This window comes from Triticum aestivum, chromosome 3B (genome assembly GCF_018294505.1).
Source record: "Triticum aestivum cultivar Chinese Spring chromosome 3B, IWGSC CS RefSeq v2.1, whole genome shotgun sequence".
NCBI lineage: Eukaryota > Viridiplantae > Streptophyta > Magnoliopsida > Poales > Poaceae > Triticum > Triticum aestivum.
The window spans coordinates 6,358,281-6,378,442 of record NC_057801.1 but is presented as its reverse complement, the minus strand read 5'-3'; the positions used below and the strand labels follow the sequence as shown (position 1 = coordinate 6,378,442).

At 43.6% G+C, this 20,162-nt stretch overlaps 3 protein-coding genes across 5 annotated transcripts; 1 reads left to right on the top strand and 2 right to left on the bottom strand.

Moving 5' to 3' along the window:
- The first annotated feature begins 365 nt into the window (after window positions 1-365).
- On the top strand, window positions 366-3,441 carry LOC123068206 (tetratricopeptide repeat domain-containing protein PYG7, chloroplastic). 3 transcript variants are annotated; one of them, XM_044490692.1, is made up of 5 exons: window positions 366-747; window positions 1,319-1,364; window positions 1,453-1,742; window positions 2,660-2,806; window positions 2,970-3,441. In XM_044490692.1, exons 1-5 carry the CDS (start codon window positions 568-570, stop codon window positions 3,252-3,254), a joined length of 948 nt encoding a protein of 315 aa, XP_044346627.1. In that variant the 5' UTR covers window positions 366-567; the 3' UTR covers window positions 3,255-3,441. The 3 variants fall into 3 exon arrangements, with proteins under 3 accessions (XP_044346627.1, XP_044346626.1, XP_044346628.1); XM_044490691.1 differs by having other exon boundaries at window positions 366-751; window positions 1,311-1,364; XM_044490693.1 differs by having other exon boundaries at window positions 524-751; window positions 1,315-1,364.
- A 4,934-nt stretch (window positions 3,442-8,375) lies between these two features.
- LOC123064196 (uncharacterized) lies at window positions 8,376-11,832 on the bottom strand. Its single transcript, XM_044487725.1, has 2 exons — window positions 11,823-11,832; window positions 8,376-9,990 (listed from the first exon to the last, which is right to left on the bottom strand). Exons 1-2 carry the CDS (start codon window positions 11,830-11,832, stop codon window positions 8,786-8,788), a joined length of 1,215 nt encoding a protein of 404 aa, XP_044343660.1. The 3' UTR covers window positions 8,376-8,785.
- Window positions 11,833-12,050: 218 nt separating this feature from the next.
- LOC123068204 (uncharacterized) lies at window positions 12,051-19,623 on the bottom strand. The gene is made up of 3 exons (XM_044490690.1): window positions 19,497-19,623; window positions 14,104-14,297; window positions 12,051-13,340 (listed from the first exon to the last, which is right to left on the bottom strand). The coding sequence occupies exons 2-3, from the start codon at window positions 14,186-14,188 to the stop codon at window positions 12,163-12,165; spliced, it is 1,263 nt and encodes a 420-aa protein (XP_044346625.1). The 5' UTR covers window positions 14,189-14,297; window positions 19,497-19,623; the 3' UTR covers window positions 12,051-12,162.
- Between the last annotated feature and the right edge of the window lie 539 nt (window positions 19,624-20,162).

The window sequence follows — 20,162 nt, the reverse complement described above, 5'->3', positions numbered from 1 at the left end:
GTTCTGCACCGTGTGACAACTTTTAGTTGGCACATATATTTTTCATACGCTTGATTAACATCTTTCGTACACATGATTGCCATTTTTGGTACACATGATTAACATTTATACCTTTTTCATTCATGTTATGATTTTTTTCGTATACACCCGGAATATTTCCTATACCTGTTTAACATTTTTTTCAAACAATTTTAGCATTTCTCAAAGACAATATTAGAAAAGACAAATTTTCATTGGAATATTTAATACGTATAACAAATTTAATGAAAACAAAAATGAAAATGTGAAGGGAAGACCAAAAACATAAAAAGCACGTATGGCATCACCGTCAGCCGGCCTAGCTCGGGCCCCGTCCACGCACGGCCGAACCTTATCTTCCCCCCCATCCTTCTCCTCCGGCCCCGTCCGTCACCGCCCAACCCCCCACCGATATCCCTCCACCGCACCGCCCAGAGCCGGCCGTCGGCGCCGCTTGCCGCACAGCAAAATCTTGCCAGACCACGGCCGCGGTCTTGCCCTCTCCCACGCGGAAGCGAGCCACCACGGACGGACGTGCCGTAGCCAGCCATGGCCGCCGCCTGCCGTTTCGCCGCGCCGCTGGGCCTCGCCCCGCTGCCTCGCAAGAGAATCGCTTTCTCGGTGGGCTCCGCCAAGGCCGCTCCACGGGGCGTCGCGATGAAGGCGGCAACCGGGACGTCCGGCGGCGAGGAGACGCCGGAGACCGTCGGCCCCCTCTGCTGCACCGGCGTAGGTACTTGGTGCCTGCTAATTCTTTTACCAAACCCATGGGCTTCTGAGCTTAAATCCGACAATGAAGCCGTGCTTCAGGCAAATGGTTTCTCTGTACTGAAAGAATCATTCTCTCTTCTCGTCAAAAATTGAAAATTTATGATTCAGATTTATGTGAATAGAATTATCCCTCTGACTTAGTGTTGCTCTTTCTGAAGAATATTAGAAACTTATGTTGTTACTGGCTGAGAATTATCATGTTGGGAGTAGTTTGTTACTGGCTGAGAATTTCCAACTGGGGAACTGTAACCCCTATGCCATATAATTTTGTTAACAATACAACGAGATTGCGAGCTTACTAGTTTGTTGGCCCTAAGATGAAGTAGTTCCGAAGCCCTAAGATGTAAAGTTTCTGCCACTTAACATAAACTAGACTCAACCGTGTGCATGAGCTGATTGTTTGTTCAAACATGTTGTGATCCCTTTTTATTCTCGCACCTTTTTTGGTAACAGATATAATTAATGACCTTGTTTCAGTTGCAAAACCAATCTCATTTCGGACTTGTTTCCTTATTTCCAAGGAAGGCAGATTATCAAGAGAGCAGAGGAGGTTTTTCTTTCAACACAAGTAAAAGGTAAAAGTTTTAGATCTGGAACGTTTCTTGTTTCTGGACTGTTGTTTTTACTGATTTATGTGTACATGATGTGCCATCTTCACACCAGAAACTTCCGATCTCCCTTCTGACACGGATCTAAAGAGAAATATGAACTTGCTGCAGCAACTTGGTATACTTCCTTGTGGTGCTACGGCATGGTTGAGTTTTGCACAGTCAGCACAGTCTAGTGAAGGAGCAAAGTTAAATATGGTTTACGAGGTTGGGGAGCTGTTTGAGCTGGGAATTCAGCTTTCGTATCTGCTCATACTGCTTGGTCTGCTTGGAACTGGTACATTTTTTGTCATCCGCCAGGTTCTTGTCCGCAGAGAGCTCGATCTTTCTGCGAAAGACTTGCAGGTAGGCATCCTGCTAACATTTCTACATGTATTCAGAGTTTCAGACTACCATGGGTCAATATTATCCCTCTGACTTTGTTCTTCAAACTTTGTTCTTCAGTTTAATGTAGAGATTATCCCTCTGACTTTGTTGTTCAAACCTGTCGACATGAGTTCTTGATAACATCGTACTGTAATTACTGAATACTCTGAAGTATAGAACTTCAGTTTAAGGTAGAGATTATCAATGATGGCAACACTGATTGTGATGTAACATCACATTTTACTATTGTTCTTATGTTAAATTTTTTACTGTACTTTTTCAGTAGTTTGCTGAATTTGTCTTGCATGATAAAGTTTAGTTAGGCAAGAGCAATACTAGGTGAGTGACGTGCGGGCATGTAAACATATTTTTCAAAGATATTTGTATCGTTCTGAAATAAACTAACAAAAAGGGTAAATTCTCCACATTTAGAAAATAGTTAGTCTCAGTTTCTCCTTGAATTACCAGAGTTATTGTTGATGACCTGGCTGACATCCGAACTCTACCAAAGGAACTTCCTAACACAGGATCTTGTCTACAGTATTTGTTCTCAGGATCTTACATTATTTACTATGACTAATTTTTACGGTTTCCTCAAGCCTAAGTCATTTTTGTTACTTCCATGAGACATATGGGCATTCAACTAGTCTTATGAATCATTTGGTCTTGAAGTCTGGACATCCCTTTCTTGTGGTCAATCTTTCCGAATTTTTGTTCCGGAACTGAGAAAGCACTTGGTTAGCTCTGTCTTGTTGTATTCATTACATTCGCATCATGCTAGTGCAGGTCCAATCCTTGTACTGACCAGTTAATTTGTCTTCATCGAAGTTCTTTATTGATGTTGCTCGCTTGTATGGTGTACTTTCATCACCCATATTTGATTATCTTAATTGTAGGAACAAGTGAGAAGTGGTGAGGGAAGCGCTACTGAACTTTTTGAGCTTGGAGCAGTGATGCTCCGGAGAAAGTTTTACCCTGCAGCTATCAAATATCTACAGCAAGCAATCCAAAAATGGGACAGAGATGAGCAAGATCTTGCACAGGTTAGCTATTTATTCGGCAATTATCTGTCTGTGGCTAATTTACCTTTTACAAATGCAGTGATATCATGCATTGATACTGCTAGCACGCATAATATGCGCGGTTCCTGGAAACATCCTGTTTCGTGTCTCTTTCTCTCTGAAACAGTTTTACCGTGATGGCCAGGTGTACAACGCCCTCGGGGTGAGCTACAAGCGGGAGAACAAACTGGACAAGGCAATCAAGCAATTCGAGAAGGCCGTGGAGCTCCAACCAGGCTATGTGACGGCGTGGAACAACCTCGGCGACGCATATGAGCAGCAGAAGGACCTCGCGTCGGCGCTCAGGGCGTTCGAGGAGGTATTGCTCTTTGATCCAAACAACAAGGTGGCAAGGCCGCGCCGAGACGACCTCAAGTCGCGCGTGGGCATGTACAAGGGGGTGCCAGTGAAGACGACGGACAAGCGATAGCCTAGCCGCCACGGATGGACGGATTCGCGGTTTCCTCAGTTTTGAACAGCACGTAGCATCTGTTGTAGCATCTGTAAACATGATGAGAAGTTGTATGTAGCATATTGGTGTGATCCATCCAGAGCTGGCTGCTGTAGAATATTTTGAATGTTAGCACAAAAGAAATGTAGAATTTGCTTTCGAGATCCGCTCCAAGTCCGTAACAGGAGGATGACGGCGGCGTGGCGCAGTGGAGTCTCAGCGTTGGATGTGTGTACATGGACTCGTGCAGGAGGATGGCGTTGTGGTGGCGTGGACGGCAAAGAGGCCTGGCAAGGAGGATGGCGTTGTGGTGGCGTGGACGGCAGAGAGGCCTGGCAAGGCCAGTTCATTGATCTCTCTGGAAGATGGGACGGTGGAAGATGGTGGCGACAGAGCCTAGAGCGTGTGCATGCTGCTGAGCGTCTGTTTCATCCGGTTGGTACTCTTGATTCGCCGGCGGGCGGTCTGGGGAGGCCACCGGATTAGACGTTGCTTTGGCACGAGGTCAGGCACTTCATCAAGGTGGTTGGTATAGCCGTCGGAGGCGTCAAGTAGGTGGCTTTGGATGGATCCATGTATTTGTTTTGTCAGACTATGTAGAATAAGTTAATAAAAATGGTTGTGTGCATCCTTTAGTGTAGAGGCGGGGGTTTCAACCTCCCTTTGGAAAAAAAATCAGTCCATCAGAAATTACAAGATGTAGGGAAGCTAAACGAGCTTACAACGCAACACACAGACGACAGACACCAAAACTGAACATATGGTGTTGCCCTTCACGCTCGAACGCCAAACTACACACATGACAAGCAACATGGAAGGAGCAACTAGATGCTACTCCCTCCGTTCCATATTAGTTGTCGTCGATTCAGTACAAACGGAGAGGGAGAGGGTATGAGAGCGAGCACGCCGGTTGTAGCATCAACCAAAGAGGGAACCTCCCCCGGTCCGGGCTCGAGGATGCCGCACCGTTGTTCACGCAAGCAGCATAATTCATACTACTAGAAGAAAACATCACACATAGTCAGAGTAGAGCTGAGGAGCATAGGAAGGAGCCTACGACTAGGAGAATTTCCTATCATTGACGGCCTGGGGCTTCCCCTTGCCTTCGGGCTTTCCCTTCTCCTTGGGCTTGCCCTTCCCCTCGGGATTGCCCTTGGGCCGCGGCTTCTCGCCCTTGAGCTCCTTCCCGGACGGGGCGGCCTTCTCCACCGCGGGCGCCATGGATGCTGCTGCGTCCATACGTGTGGTGTGGTCGTGTGGAGATGGGGCGACTTGTATTTTCTCTCAGAAAGGCTTCTCCAAGCATCACATATATCCTGTAAACCTTATCTCTACCAACCGCATGACCTCTATTTCTCTCTCTCTCGCTCTCTCTCACTCTCCATTCTTTAATGTCCACAGCAAAGCATTGATCGGCCATCGAGCCACAAAGAAGAAGAAATGACTTCGGCCGTTTGTCACCTGCATCTTTTGGGACACTAGTCACAACCTTGTCATTTTTTCTTGATCTACAAAGAATGTTTCTTTTGGAACACTGTCGTCTGTCAGTAGGGTGCTCCAAGCCCATAACAGCTCATTTTCGCGCTTGCTAATTTCTCTGAACACCGACAGTGTTCTGTTTACAAACAGCATTCTTTTGGGCACATTTGCAGCAACGAAGACCACATTGCTAACAAATAAATTATTTCTATCGATAGCGTAGCAGCTTATGCTAACAAATAAATAAGTTTTGCCCATTTTTAATGCCCCTTCACTACCCTTATCGCTTTTTTAGAAGGTAGAGTAGCTCATGACGAATCCCCATTTGAATCAATGAAGTCGTTAACCAGTCAGGAATTACAAGATACCGAAAGTTGAGACCCAGCTTACAACACAATACACACCCAAAAAACTGAAAGCAGCAGCTTAACTCTCAGATGGTTTCGGCCTCCATGCTCTAAGGAGCAACCAGGAGTAGATGTTACGAGAGCGGGCACGCCTCTGAATCTGTGATAGCATCAGGAGTATAGAAGACCAACCACGAGGGAACCAGTAGAGAATTTCGCCCCTGCCCTTCGGCGGTGGCTTCTCACCCTTGAGATCCTTCCCGGACGGGGTGGGGGAGGCCTTCTCCATCACGGGCGCCTTGTCATCTTTAACCGTCTATTAATGTTCAATCAAATTTTTCTTCAGTTGCTTATGAGTTGCTCGATGCTGAATTTGTTGATGCATTTGAACAAACTCATCAAACATGGCCGGATTCTGATACGGAACTTCGATAGAGTCACCCATATTCTTAAATTCAAGAGTTGCGCCAGCATCCTCACCCTTGTCATTAATGATCATGCTATGCATGATCACACAACATATCATCACCTCCCACAAGGTCTTCAGATAGCATTGTTTAGTACGTCCACAAAAACTGCAAAACATGCCCTCTCAACATCCTTTCTAACTTCTTGTATTGGGCAAAGTGAGACCTTCTCTCACCAAGTGGCTCCGAGATGGTATTGCCAAGGTAGCCATATACGATAGATACCATCAACCACATCGTAGCACATATTGTATTCATGTCCATTGAAATCGTAGTCGCAATGATAAGCTTTCCTCAGTCAGCCTAGTAAACAATGGATATCGCCGCAAACCGACGAGAAAATTCTCATCACCCCCCCCCCCCCAGCTAGGAGAAGTCCGCGACAAACTAACGGGGGAACCTTGGTTCTGTCAGAAGAACCTATCGTAAAAACACACCTCAACCAGGAGTAGTCCGCTGCAAACTAACGATGGTTTTTTATCGCTTTACCCTGGAGTGTGGGCATCCGTGACGAGGGGGCTCGCATTGTCTCCAAACATTGGCACAACAGCTCCCCCTGACGAGGGGACTCTTGCCGTTTGATGTCCTGCAAAGGCACATGACTATTGTAGCACTTTCGTGTGATAAGTAGTGTATCGAACCCACCAGGGATCGAGCTAACAGGAAGACACTACCAAGCCCGCAACTACGTTGTCTGCGTAGCTACATTCACACCCAAACCGTAGTTTGGAAATAACCTATTCTATCGGTTACTACTGGAACGATAATAAACAGGGGTTTTAACTGGACTACAAACAAGGAGAGAAAATATACGAAACTAGAACAGAAAGTAAAAGGGGGTTATACTTGCTGGATTGAATAGAGCAAAGGGTTTTACCTAGGCTTTCAGTCTCACTAGTACTAGAGGAGCATCTTTGTAGCATACAAGTATTATAGACTACTAATGGTTCTCCCAAGGGTTTGCGTCTGTGGTCTGTCACTCCTAGGTGCACTAGACATAACATCGCGTCATGGTCACATGCGGCTGTCAATAATACACAACGGAACTAAAGGATCACAAAGTTCATCTATCTACTCCATGTACGTGCAAGTGCTATACATGCAACACGAAAGAGAGTAAATACCAAACGAAGCCACGAAGACTAGTTGTGCGTACTGGATCATACGTCAACCTAGAACCAGATCAATTACTCAAACATGGATGAATAGACACACAAAGAGGAATGATTTATTGCTGCCATCAACATGTTCAATCATGCAAAATACAAGTGCGAGGATGGAGATGGAGATGGGCACCGGCGCGCCCGGTCTATGGCCGGCGCCCAGTGATGGCGGCGGCGCCTCCTTCTCCTCCTCTTCCGTGGACTTCGTGGTGATGGTGATGGAGGGAGAGCCCCCCCCCCCCCCCAAAAAAAAAGGGAAAAAACCCCCGGGGCTACCCAAAATTTGGGGGAAAGGAGAAGGAAAAACCGGTGGCTAAGGTTGGAGCTCTTCATATAGGAGGCCTACTCGGGCCTCCTTCATTGATGTAGCCTTCTCCCTTTCATCCAAGGGATCTAGGGTGGGTCAAATCCATGCCCAAATGGTGCCTTGGCAGCCAAGGATCCCGTAGGAACAATCCGGGATGAAATCGGAGCAAGATTGGGAAAGTTGTGGCCAATTTACGAAGCTATGTGGACGTCATATGACTATCCATACGAGCAGCTCATATCGAAGGCCGTCTTTCTCGGTGGACTTCAGGAGCTGTTTCATATTTTGGTTGCCATTTCTTCCTACGAACTCCAGTTTTGACATTCTTGGGCTCGTTGGATTGCTAGCAAAAAGCCTGATGCGTCAGAGGCCTTGAATCCTCATTTTGACTCTTTGATAAATGTCAAATCATCAAATTCTCCAAAGGGCCTTGATCTGGTGTCTAGAACTTGTCCGATTTGATTGATGTGCCAAGTCCATGAACATGCTAATACACCTACAATGACCACAAAACAATGGAAGGAGAAAACCCTAGACACTCCACCCCTGCGGGTGGTGGCCGTCATTCATGTGAGTGAGAGGGAGCACACAAGTGAAAACTCAACCACAGTGAGAGGAAGAAAAAGAAGGAGAGATTCTGTCCAGATTTGCTGCATCTCACTAGACAGTGTTCAAGCTATTGATTGGAGGCTCGAACGTGCTTGGATCGACCCCAAACTTGGTGCGCTCGTTTCTTACTTTGAGTACTTGATATGGTTAGCTGGTTTGAGGATTGGGTCAGTAGAGCATCAGATTTGAGAGTGGTTTTGTTGACTCTGACTGCTGCAGTTTCAGAACAGAGTAGTTCTGGGAGACGCACAATTTGGGTAGGCAAATGGTGTCCGATTAAGCTGAAATTTGGAGGGGATCGAAGAAACTCGTGTGTCTACTTGTCTGCCTAATTTGGTGTTGTTTGGTTCAGCGGTTTAAGAGCTGTTTGCAAAACACTGAAGGGTACAGAAGCTGTGTAAATTCTGCTTTGCTGAAATCTTGCCTCTTGTAGTTATTGTTGCTGTTGCCGGTTGGCAATGTGGAGAGTGTGTTGTATATCTCTAGAGGTACTAGAGAAGACTTTATACTCATCATTTTCATAGTGAAGTTGTGTGGATCGGTCGGTCCACAACCGGCCCACAACCGTGCTTTTTTACTCAAGTTGAGGTGATTTTTTCACGTTAAATCCTGTGTCACATGTGCATGTTGTTTGTGTTATTTCGCTGCTTACTTGTTGGTTGAAGCTGTCCTCAAAGTTCATCACAGATGGAAGAGGCTGTGTAGTGTGCATATTTGCCGTGTCGGTGAATTTGTGCAGCTCATTGTTGCTGTCCAGCCCCAACAGAACTGTCAAGTGGTGTTTCTGTGTCGAATATGAAACCAATGTTTAGACGCTCTTTGCCACCAATGTATCTCACGTTGATCCTCTAAGCTCTCTAACGGACCCGTAAACACCCCTTCTCTTACTACTGAATGTCGACTAATATATACTTAAAAAGGGATATATTAAACCCATCAAGATAATTTAGTATGTCAAATGGTATAACATGCAGTACAAAATTAATCGCTGAAAATATAGCTTGATCGATCTCCACCACTTCATACTACATATAATCACATTTACCATACTTCCGTTCCGTTGCTGAAAATGGTATCCGATCTTTTTCTGGATGACATGGAGAAAAATATACACAGCTAGCAATTACTATAAACTAACTTAGTCGTTGCACTCGACATATAGTGTACCAACCAATGATGGCCGCAGACCAAGTCGGACGGAAACCATATAGCTTAGCAGCAATAGCAAGGTCGTCGTTATCAGTAAAGCATCTGCCAAAAACTTGAGCATGCCCGAGGACGGGACATCGTCCTTGCTGCTGCCAGAAGCTGCGGCTTCTTTTTGCCATGGCCAATGCCAGTAGCGTAGCATGAACACAAGGTAGTAGGTCAGAACCCCTGAGACGCCACATGACACCATGATCCTCGTGCACCAGGAGAGCCCAGAAACATCCATGGAGTTCACCATGTATGCGAAAAGAGGAAATACGACCAGTGTAGATAGGGCAATGAGCCCCTTCATGTGTGGCTTCATTTTGTCAACGCTGATGATTGGGTTCTGGTGTGGGCGGACGAGGTGAAGGCTGTACCAGAGGAGCACCGGGATAACCTCCGGCATGCAGAACACAACCACATCCTCGCCCAGCCACTCCGCGGCCAATGTGTGTGCCGTCACTAGTAGAAGTATAAGCAAGGTCTTGCGGAGCAACTCTGATGCCGGTGCACTACCCGGAAAAGGACCAGGAGGCAGCTTCATCATCATGCGCGTCAATGCCGCCACAATGGAGCTCAGGAACAGGAGAAACTGTGTGAAGGCGAAGCCCGTATCTGCACCATCGTCAAGTTGATCCATCACCAACAGCGCCCCGAACGTCACCACCACTATGATCTCCAGCTCCATAGGTGTCTTGATGGTATTCTCATCGACCATAGAAGATTGTGGAGTAACTTTACGACCAATGTCGCCAGTACAACGATTGAGCTTAAAGTACAGTGCTCCTATGAAAGTAATGGCCATGATGGGAAAGATGGCAAGTGAGACGAAGCTCGAATTGATGTCCAGCAATAGCAGGTAAGAAATAATCACAAGAACGACCGTGTCTCTGAAAATCCTGACGTTAGGACACCATGTGACCCACGACTTCAAGGGTGTCAAGTTCAGCAAGATCAATTCGTGCCATTTCAAAAGTATATAGGGGTAGCAAATAGCAACCACCATTGTGCCAGTCACCAACTCAGTGATTTCTTTGCTGGTAAAACCATCATCACTTAATAGAAACACATGGAAATTGCAGATACTGCTGACCAGTTTGCAGGATGCTACTATTAGGCATAACAATGTTCCATCAGATTCCACCAGTTTTCCTAAAAAAATTCAATGGAGATGATCAGGCTTAGGAGCCTAGCTCAAATATTTTAAAATGTTTACCTAAAAGTCTGGACTTATGACAGAGGCAGTCAATATATTGCACCCCCACCCAATGGATGTGTAGGCTCCTCGAGACCTTAGACGTTGGGTTGATGTATGTGGCAACTATTTTTATTAATAATATAATAGCTATGTATTGAACATGGGACCTCTTGGCTCTAACATCATTTTCAATTGATGCTCCAGCTAATTCTTCTAAAAGTTTGAACTGAGGGGGGGGGGGGGGGTGATATATTTGAAAACAAATGAGTTTAGTCTCTACGAAATCACATACTCTGAATTCTGGGTATGGGTTTAAAATACTCCAAAAAGTCAATATATTTGAATGATGTATGGATAGGCGAATGCTTTAAATTTGATAGTCGTGAATTTTTGCATTCGGAATCATGGAGTACAGACACCATGTAGCCCCTTGTAATAAGGAACCCGGATTAGGGCTCCAAGGCGCCCGTATTCTGCAAACTTAAATAATGAATTCCAGGAAAGTTTGAATTTATGTTCAATGATTTTATTTTATATCATTGAAATTAAGTACTTAATTTTCCATACAAGAATTCAGATAAAATTATTTCAAATAAGGTATGTGAATTCAAATACACATATTCAAGTTATGCTGAATCACATACATGAATTTTGGGTATGCAGTGGTTTATAACACTGTAAAAACTAAATGAATCTGAATCACATAATAAGACAATATTCCTGTGCCGATAAACTCAGATCAAGCTCTTGAGGTTATGTGATAAGTAACAGTTTGTTTCCTAAAAGATAACTAAATACATAACAGCTAGAACAATCACTAGTAGAAAAGAGGGCTTTGGTCCACCCCGGGTTAGCCCATTAGTCCCGGTTCAGTCTAAAACCGGGACTAATGGGAGCATTAGTCCCGGTTCGTGCGCCCAGGGGCCACGTGGGCCATTTGTACCGGTTCGTCTGGACCTTTTAGTCCCGGTTCAAGCCACCAACCGGTACTAATGGGGTTTGAGGCATTAGTACCGGTTCATGGCACGAACCGGTACCAAAGGTCACATTTTCAAACTCCGCACCCCCCCTGGATGGCTCTTTTACTGGAGGTGAGAGAGGTAATTCTTTTCTGTGTTTTACTATGATCCACATTAGTATTACCCCTCGTACATGCATCTGGTAACCATTTTTATTTCATTAATGTGTTTGCAAGGGATTTTACTATGAAAGTTAGTTGAACAACTAGAATTGGGTCTGGCGAGGTCTATGTATGCAACATTAACAAATTTAATTCTGTTACTATGTTTTTGATGAATTTTACTAGACGGTATTCGTGAGTAGCTAGTACGGGGTGGGTTGGTAGGCTGGTGCATCTAGCCAGTAACGAATTTACTTCGATTACTATGATTTACAAGGGAATTTACCAGGATGTAGTAGATGAATACATTGTAGGGGCGAGGCGGAGGATTGGTGCATGCATCTAGTAACGGATTTAATACGATTACTTTTTTTGCCATGGGATATTACTAGGAGGTGGAATGTTATTAGTTGGTTTCGCCCGAGGAGCGTGCCTGGCATGACCAGAGCGTAGAATTAGCGCTTTTGCGCTTAGGCGCAGTTTAGCGCCATCGTGTGTGTGTGTGTGTCTATATATATATATATATATATATATATAACATGTACAATATGTAGTATCGTAAAATACTAGCAAACGAAAAAAAATTAAATAGAAAACACAAAATTAAAGGAAAAAGAAATCATGAACCCAAAACCTCCCAATTTTTTTAGTACCGGTTGGTGTTACCAAGCGGCATTAAAGGGCTTCCCGCCCCCGGCGCCGGCACGTGCCACGTGGTGGCCTTTTAGCGGCGGTTCGTGCAGAACCGATACTAAAGGGGGGACCTGTAGTCCCCACCCTTTAGTGCTGGTGATAAAGCTAACACATAGTACAAAAGATACAACAAACCCAACAAGACACTTAGATTTCCAGTACACTAGGACATGTAATGTACTTTTACTTCGGTAGCTACCATGCTCATAATTGGGATGTATATATGGTGAAAAAATAACAACATACATACACAAGTAGGGAGTACTAGGACTATACTAGCATAGTCATCGCAAATTTCGACATAGTCTACCAACTATAGTGGTTGTTGGAGATCAAGCCGGACATCAACCATATACCTTAGGAGGAGCAGCACTGCCGCCGCTATCAGTAAAACATCTGCCCAGAACTTGAGCATACCTGAGGAATGCACATCGTCCTTGCTGCTGCTGTCAGCTGTTGCTTGTTGCTTCTGCCACGGCCAATGCCAGTAGTTTAGCATGAATACAATGTAGTAGGTCAGAACCCCTGAGATGCCACATGCCACCATGATCGTCGTGCAGTACGAGAGCCCAGATACATCCATGGAGCTCACTAAGTACGCAAAAAGAGGAACTACCACCACTACACCTAGGGCAATAGTGAGTCCCTTCATGTGTCGCTTCATTTTGTAGATGTTGGTGAGCGGGCTGTGGTGCGGGCGGTCGAGGTTAAGGCTGAGCCAGAGGAGCACCGGGATGACCTCTGGCATGCAGAACAGAACCACGTCCTCGCCTAACAACTCCGCGGCCAATGTGTGCACCGTCACCAGTAGGAGTAGAAGCAAGGTCTTTTGGAGCAACTCTGACGCCGGAGCACTGCCCAAAAAACGGTCGGCAGGCAGCTTCATCACCATGCACGTCAGTGCCGCCACCGTGGAGCTCAGGAATAGGAGGAACTGGGAGATGGTGAACCCACCAGCTGTATCGTCGTCGAGCTGATCCATGACTAGGAGAGCCCCAAAAGTCACCACCACTATGATCCGAAGCTCCATCGGTGTCTTGATGGTCTTCTCGTCGATGATCCGAAGCTCCATCGGTGTCTTGATGGTCTTCTCGTCGATGTTAGAAGATTCTGGAGTAACTTTTCCATAGCTATCGCTAGTATGATGATTGAGCTTGATGTAAAGCGCTCCAATGAAAACAATGGCCATGGTGGGCAAGAGGGCCAGCCAGAGAAAGCTCAGGTTGATGTCCAGTAATAATAGATAAGACATAATAACAAGAGCGCCTGTGTCTACGAAATTCCGTTCGTTGGGGCGCACGTTCGAAGGCGCTAATGCGCTCAAATAATAGAAGCAAATAACAGCCTCCATTGTGCCAGTTAGCAGCTCACTTGTGTCTTTGCTGGTACCATCATAATGAAATACCACTAGCAAATTGCCAACACTGCTCAACAGTGTGAACCTGAATACTATTATGCATGACCATGTTACATCCGATTTCTCAACCTTGCCTGAAATAGGAAAATGTGCCTATCAGACCTATGAGCCTGGCTCCAAGACATTAAATCATGAATTGATAGCCACTACATTTCAATTTATCTTTTAGAACATTCAAGTCTCTAACTATACATTTATATACATGAATGTAATTATACAAATGAAAGTACACAACTTTCTTGAAAATCATTTAAAGATTCACATGCCCTGAATTCTGGGTACTCCAAAAATTTAATCAATTTAAATGATTTGTGCATATTTATGTATTTTATCATACGTAATATGGCCGACAACATTGATGGTCGTCATTATATGGCGAGGCTAGCGATACCCTGATCCAGCAGTAAGTTTTTTTTTTATAAACAACACTTTTATTGACTCATAATGTAGCATCGAGCGATACAATAATAATGAGCATACACCTAGCCTCTACATAACTACGATGCCCACAGCCAACATAAAAATGATCACCCCGGCAAAGAGCAAAGTCATATAAGACCGAAGCTATGCCTCGGTGGAGAAAAAGAACCCGAAGCAAAGAAAACCATGATTGACGACATACAATAGTGAGCATCGGCACCAACCATCTCTTGACAATACAAGGACTATGATAAAGGTTCTTCAAAAGCAACACCTTCAGGAAGGCAAGCAAAACCTGATCGAGCAGTAGGTTGGACGCCACACTCAGGCTTATTTGAAAATAAAACTCCATCGTGCATACAAGATACTGGATGTATTACCAACTTGGACATCAAAAGAGAGTCGAGATAGACTTACCAAACAATGGCAATCCTGAAGGAACTGGAGGTGTCTGAGCGTCTGACAATATTTTTCGCTGCTGAGATCCTTGGCTCCACTCCATTGATTCTTATATATACACTTTGCGGGCAGATGTTTTCCAAGATGGCAGCCAGTCAATCAATTGGCCTTCGTGCAGGTGCAGCTATGTACTTGGTCGATGAAATCTACCACTGCAACACAACTGTATACTCATCTTTTACGATATCGTGCATATATTATAATGCACATGAACAAATCTTGCTCAATCGCAATGATGCATGTAAATTTATTTGATAAAGGGATAGAAACTGGTATTGTTCAGTGTAGTTTTCTCGATTCTTATTAAGAGTTCGAGTTAAAGAATGTTTGTTATTTTTACCTAAGAATCATGTTGATTCATGGACTGCATCAATGCATTGTTGCTATTTTTTCGGACAGAGGATACAACTCTATTACCATCTTTCTGGGAATAAACGAGGTTGTTAACTCTTGCTAGGTACAAATATATTAGTTGAAAAATCTTGAAATATTGTATTAAATTGCTAAAATTTGTTGGCATAAAGTTGTATGTACGATATATATGTCTGAAATTTCTCATATTTTTTGTGAACTATACTAAAGGCCAGCTCTTTCAATAATTTAAGAAATAAGCTGCCCGATCCCGAATTGTCCCATAAGTCACCCCTCCCATTTCGCAGGGCTTCTAAAGTAGAGCCCCAGCAAATCAGAGGCACATCTTATTATTCAAGTAGGAGTGGGGGCGGCCTATTTTTCAAGCAGCAAAAAGAATTGGCTCTAAGTAGTTTTGTCCTTTCCGAACTATGAGGGCAAAAGTTGGGAAGAATTATTAAAAATTAAAACAATACCTTACGTGTGAACTATGAGGTCTTCTTTATGACTGCAATTAAGATTAATTAACCTAAAATATAAAATTTGTGAAAGCATTTTCAATAATAACATTCTTATGTCAATGCTCATAGACACCCAACATGATTTTCCAGCTGTGTCAATGTCTACGGCTGCTAAACCACAAAGCCCTTCCTCCATGTCGACGCCCGAATGACCTCTTTGTCCTCACGGACTTTTGCCTCTTATTTATTGGTTGTTACGTAAGATCTTGCTAGGCCAGCAGTTTCTCATCATCCATGTCCTCACTGTGCGCAAGGTTCCTTCTCGCAAATACGCACCGACATGAGGGGCAGGAAAGGATTACGAGTTATCTATAAAAATATTCTGAATGTGTTCACTTTTTTTCAGAAGTTGCTTAAAACATCCGGCCTCTGCATCATTGTGAGGAACGCAACCATTTTTATTACTTGTTCAGCAGAGTACAAAAGTACAACAACAACGATGGAACCATTACAAGAGATGAAACACCTTTATTTGGATGTTTTCGTATCATATGTATTTGAAATATTCTTTTACTCATTTTTTTCTGAATGCTTGACCATTTAATTCTTCTTTTCGCTCGTAGGACCAATTTTTTTAAAAAAATTAACCTAAGCCAGCCTGTTTTCTTTAAAGACATTTTTTGTGACACTTCTGCTTCGGTAGACGCCCCCTAAACACAAGGACGGCTCAGATTTGCTCATACCTCTTCGTAAGAAAGGGCATGATGGTAATATATTAAATCATACCTCAACTACAAGTATTTTGGGCCTGCCAATATTTTTTTTCTGATTTTAAATCGCAAAAAAAGTGAGCCTGGTTGGACTCGAACCAGGGACATTCTCGAACAAATGTAGCCACGAAAGCCAAGCAGCCACCATGAACTGTTGTGTTTACATTATCATTCTCGTTTTTTTCTTCTGTCCTCTTTCTTTTTTTTTTTACCTTTTTCTCCTTTTTTTTCAAATGCTTTTGTTCGGTTTTTCTTTTTCTTTTTTCTGTTACTTTTTGTTCTTATGCAAGTTGTAGAACGATTTTCGACACCTTATGCAAGATGCGACACGTCCGACAATTTATCGCCCTTTTTTGACCGAGAAAACTCCGAAAAATATAAAATTTATAGAAAACCAAAAAACCTTGGTATGGTGCCTTGAATGGTTCATACAGCCAATGAAAAAAAATTAAGGTCATCTGACGGATGTCGTCGAACAACATGCTCTCAAACGGAGTCTTCTACCTAGCCTAACACCCTACGTTGAACATGGTGATTTTTTCTACATGAATACAAAAAATGTTCTCACCAATTAAAAAAATAGCTTCAATTTTTTGTTCATATTTTGTTGAATTTTTTGAAATTCCAAATTTGTTACTGTTTTTGATAAAATATTTAAAAACAAAAAACGTCCTTGTTCAAAATTGTGTTTGTTCTTTTTAAAAATTTCGTGTTTTTGACATTATGAGCAATTTTGAAAATGTTCGTGTTTTGAAAAAAAATGGGCGTAGTTTCAGAAGTTGTTCTATTCCTTCGGAAAAGTTTGTATTTTGAAAAAATTGTTTGTAGTTACAAAAAAATGTTCTTGTTTTCAATTTTGCTCCTATTTTTTGAAATAAAGTTTGAGATTCTGAAACATTGTTCACAAAAGGTTTGGACTTTTAAAAGTATGTTCACAAATTTTGAAAGTGTTTGGGTTTCAAAAATGTTTACTTTGTCAAAAAGAAATTCACATACGAATTTGTTTAAGAAAAATCTTTTGGGGATAGCGATGTTGAGCTTGTGTGTTGGATCTGCTCACGCATTTTAGTATTTGTTAATCGGTGTTTAAGTGTTGCCCCTTTCGTTGGTAGCTTTAAGTGTGGCACAGCAAATCTAACACGTGAGGCAGTTACGTGAATTGGCTACCAACGAGAGCCATTCTATCCCTGGTCATGAGTTTGATTCCCATCTACGGGGCAGTGCTATTTTTATTGATTTTCCGGCACAAATTGGCCGGCCCTTGTTAGTCTGCATGTGTCGTTACACGGACGATACATCATACGTATAAAAATGTATACATATGTGAAAAGTCTGTATTACCCTTTCTACGTTTTCTGAGGGGGAGGGGGGGGGGGGTCTACCGAAGCGGGTCTCGTTTTGTGATGCGTTGTCTGGTGCTCCTCCAATTAATTAAGGCCATCACTAATGCAAACTCGCTTACTTTTGGAGAGAAAAAAGCAACGAAAGAATCTTAAGGCCATCTCCAGTGGGAGGCGCTAGGCCAAGGTGCTAGGAAATAAATCCTGCTAGATCGTCGGTTAGGCTTTATTCCTAGTTCTAGGTGTGGCATTGATGCAAAGAAAAGCATCGATCGCTTGGCTCTTTTCTTTCCCATACGAGAAGCCTGGTCCATCCTTCTAATCGATAATTAGAGCCCATTATTAGTACCTCGCATTGGAAGAGAGAGCGCTAGATCATTTTTATTTCCCTGATACTCCCTCCGCCTAGGTGTGTAAGTCATCTTGAAAACCAAATATTTCCAAAACACTTAGGCGCGGTGCATTAAATTCTATCTCGTTTCTTGTTTCTTGACATATCAACCAATAAGAGATGTGGGATGTGCATGCTTTTAATGACTTGAGACTACCAAACACGACATGCAGTGGTTAGTTCATTGCATGCAATGCTATTAATTAGCAAATGAATATTAAGTACTCTCGTTTTCCCCTTCTTCTTGGTCACGATGCACAACCTAAGATGACTTACTCACCTAGACGGAGGAAGTACTTTTTTTTGCCACGAACGCCTAGATAGGTGTCCAGAATTGGAGATGGCCTTAGGAGCCTTTGCTTCCAACGTAAAAAAGTAATTCACGTGCACTTAGCTCATTTAACCGTCTACTTACTACTCAACAACTGCTACAGGTATCCAGGAATCCGCCTCTTCATAAAGCATGAGGATCAGGGCATGTTCAACGCGGGCGCTTAGAACGAGCGCTAGGATTAGATTCCCGGCCAATTAGCAGTTAATTGGTTGAATCCTGATGTTCTATGAGGCGTCGATGCAACATCAGGCGTCGAACTCATGCACGTCTTTCTGCGTGCTCTAAGCGCCTGATTGCTTAATTTACTCCACGAACTTAGTGCCTGCCGTTGTAAGCCTGGGCACTTAGGTCTTTTTACTATTTCATAATCTTTATTTTTTTCTAGTAAGCGCCTCTGTAAGTAGCTGCCACTGTAGATGTCCTGAATGCTAACCCTGAGACTAGGATTTTATTCCCTAGCGCATCTGTAAGTATCACCTTCTGCATGGACTAAGGATAACAGATTGATGTTTAGGCCATCTTCATCGCTAGGAGTCTCCATAGGCGCTTAGGGACATATGAAATTGTTTTCGGTTTAGCACTTACGTCAGAGTCTTTGGCTGCAACACCAAAAGTTATTCACACACGCTGCATGAGTCAAAAAAGAACAATCACCTGCACAAGACTCCTCGTTCTCCAATGCTAATTTCTCTCGAGGTAGTTGAGGATACCAGATTTTTAAAGACTTTTACCCTTATGGGTAGCATCCACCGCTAGTAAAATCCGGGCGCAAGAAAATATCTTTGCGAGGTGTCTGAAGACAACTAATGCATCGACGCAAAGAGAAATATACCATGGTGCTCGCTAATAGCGTCTGCGTTGTATATGGCCTTATAGACGGCAAAGAAGGAGGCCAAAAACCATATAACGCAAAACCAATTAGGAGAAACATTTGATGGTGTTGTTTAAGCGTTGTTCACTTCATAAAGGCGTGGTTGTTGAAAAATCTTCTCGTTGTCATTGTGGTGTCAAAAGATGTGTAGTGTGGATATGATCGTTGACGTAGTTTGTCTATTGCTGTTTTGATCACTTCGTATTTTTTCTTTTTCTCGCTTGGACATAGTTTTGGTGTTATATGACTATGCTATTTGCCCGGGTGTTTATGTGTGTGCATGTGTTGATTTTGGATGTGTACATCCAAGCTATGCATAGACCCAGGATTGCATGCACTCACTGTTTTTGTATCCCCTTGATCCATCATCCCTAGTCAATAAAATCTATCCTTTGTCGAAAAAGACCCAGACACATACGGGTGCTACATGCCAGCTTATCATGCCATCTCCAACAGAACGCTTAAGGTGCATGCTTGTGGAAATAATCAAAGTGGTTTGGTTTGTTTGTTATTAATTTTCAACCCAAATTTATATTGTTCCCTTTCGTCAAGCGTCTAAATAAGCGTCCTTGCAACTGAGAAAGGTCTTAGTTAGTGTTCTTTCTTTGTCCCAGACCATGCATCTTCGACATGCATCATTATCAATTAACCCCCTCACATACTCTTGGCTTATAAAACTGAATACGATTATTATGCAGGAGCAGAAGAGCTCCCCCGGGTAATAAATGGAATCAAATACCAAAAGGTCAGCACAAGCTAGCCAGCTAGCACAAATTAAAGAGCAAGTAAGAGCTAGTACAAAGCACAGAAAACAGTACAGCCCGCGTGCGTACCTTGTTAGCTGTCGATGCACCATGGACATGGAAGTACATATGCTAGCTAGCTTGCTGCGGGCATCTACTGGAAGCACGGGCCGGCGTTATAATATACTATAGCACAGAGACGGGAAAATTATTTTGTGGAAACAAATAGAAATTTCCTCGGCTGAGGACAAAGCAGCTCTTAACTTCCTCGGCTGACCCAAATGGTAGCACCACCACCATAGAAATTTTCCATGATGGTGACCGATCTGATCAATGGGGCCACAATAATCATAATGTCACTATACATACTATTTCTCTTCATGAAATTTCGTTTGAATTATGTGGTACGAAAAGAACTCGCACGACGACTGACTGACTTTGCCTGTGCTCTTCCCGACCTATGGACACCATTGGCTTCCACGCACGCCATGTCCACCATTCCTGGCTGTGTTGGCGTCCTCGAGGTCGTGATCCCAAACTGGTTTCGGTGCCATCGCCACCTCGTGCAAGTATGGGATATTTGGCTCCTCATGTCATGCCGCCGCCATGATGGTAGACCTGTTTGGCGGTTCGGCCTCGTGTGCAACGGCGGCGTCAGGCCCCAGGCAGCCCGGGCCATGGGACGCGGCCCGGGGCGTGAGCCAATCCTGGCGCCGCCACTGCTCGCTCGTGGGGGCATACACCTCAGGAGCTGTT

Bases quoted from the DNA above. Each gene is read 5' to 3' on its own strand.
- LOC123068206 (XM_044490691.1), top strand. From the start codon at position 568: ATGGCCGCCGCCTGCCGTTTCGCCGCGCCGCTGGGCCTCGCCCCGCTG. The intron at 752-1,310 runs GTACTTGGTGCC...CTTATTTCCAAG, and splicing joins CCTCTGCTGCACCGGCGTAG to GAAGGCAGATTATCAAGAGA. The intron at 1,743-2,659 runs GTAGGCATCCTG...TCTTAATTGTAG, and splicing joins TTTCTGCGAAAGACTTGCAG to GAACAAGTGAGAAGTGGTGA.
- LOC123068204 (XM_044490690.1), bottom strand. From the start codon at position 14,188: ATGGAGTGGAGCCAAGGATCTCAGCAGCGAAAAATATTGTCAGACGCT. The intron at 13,341-14,103 runs GTAAGTCTATCT...TTCCTATTTCAG, and splicing joins TTCAGGATTGCCATTGTTTG to GCAAGGTTGAGAAATCGGAT.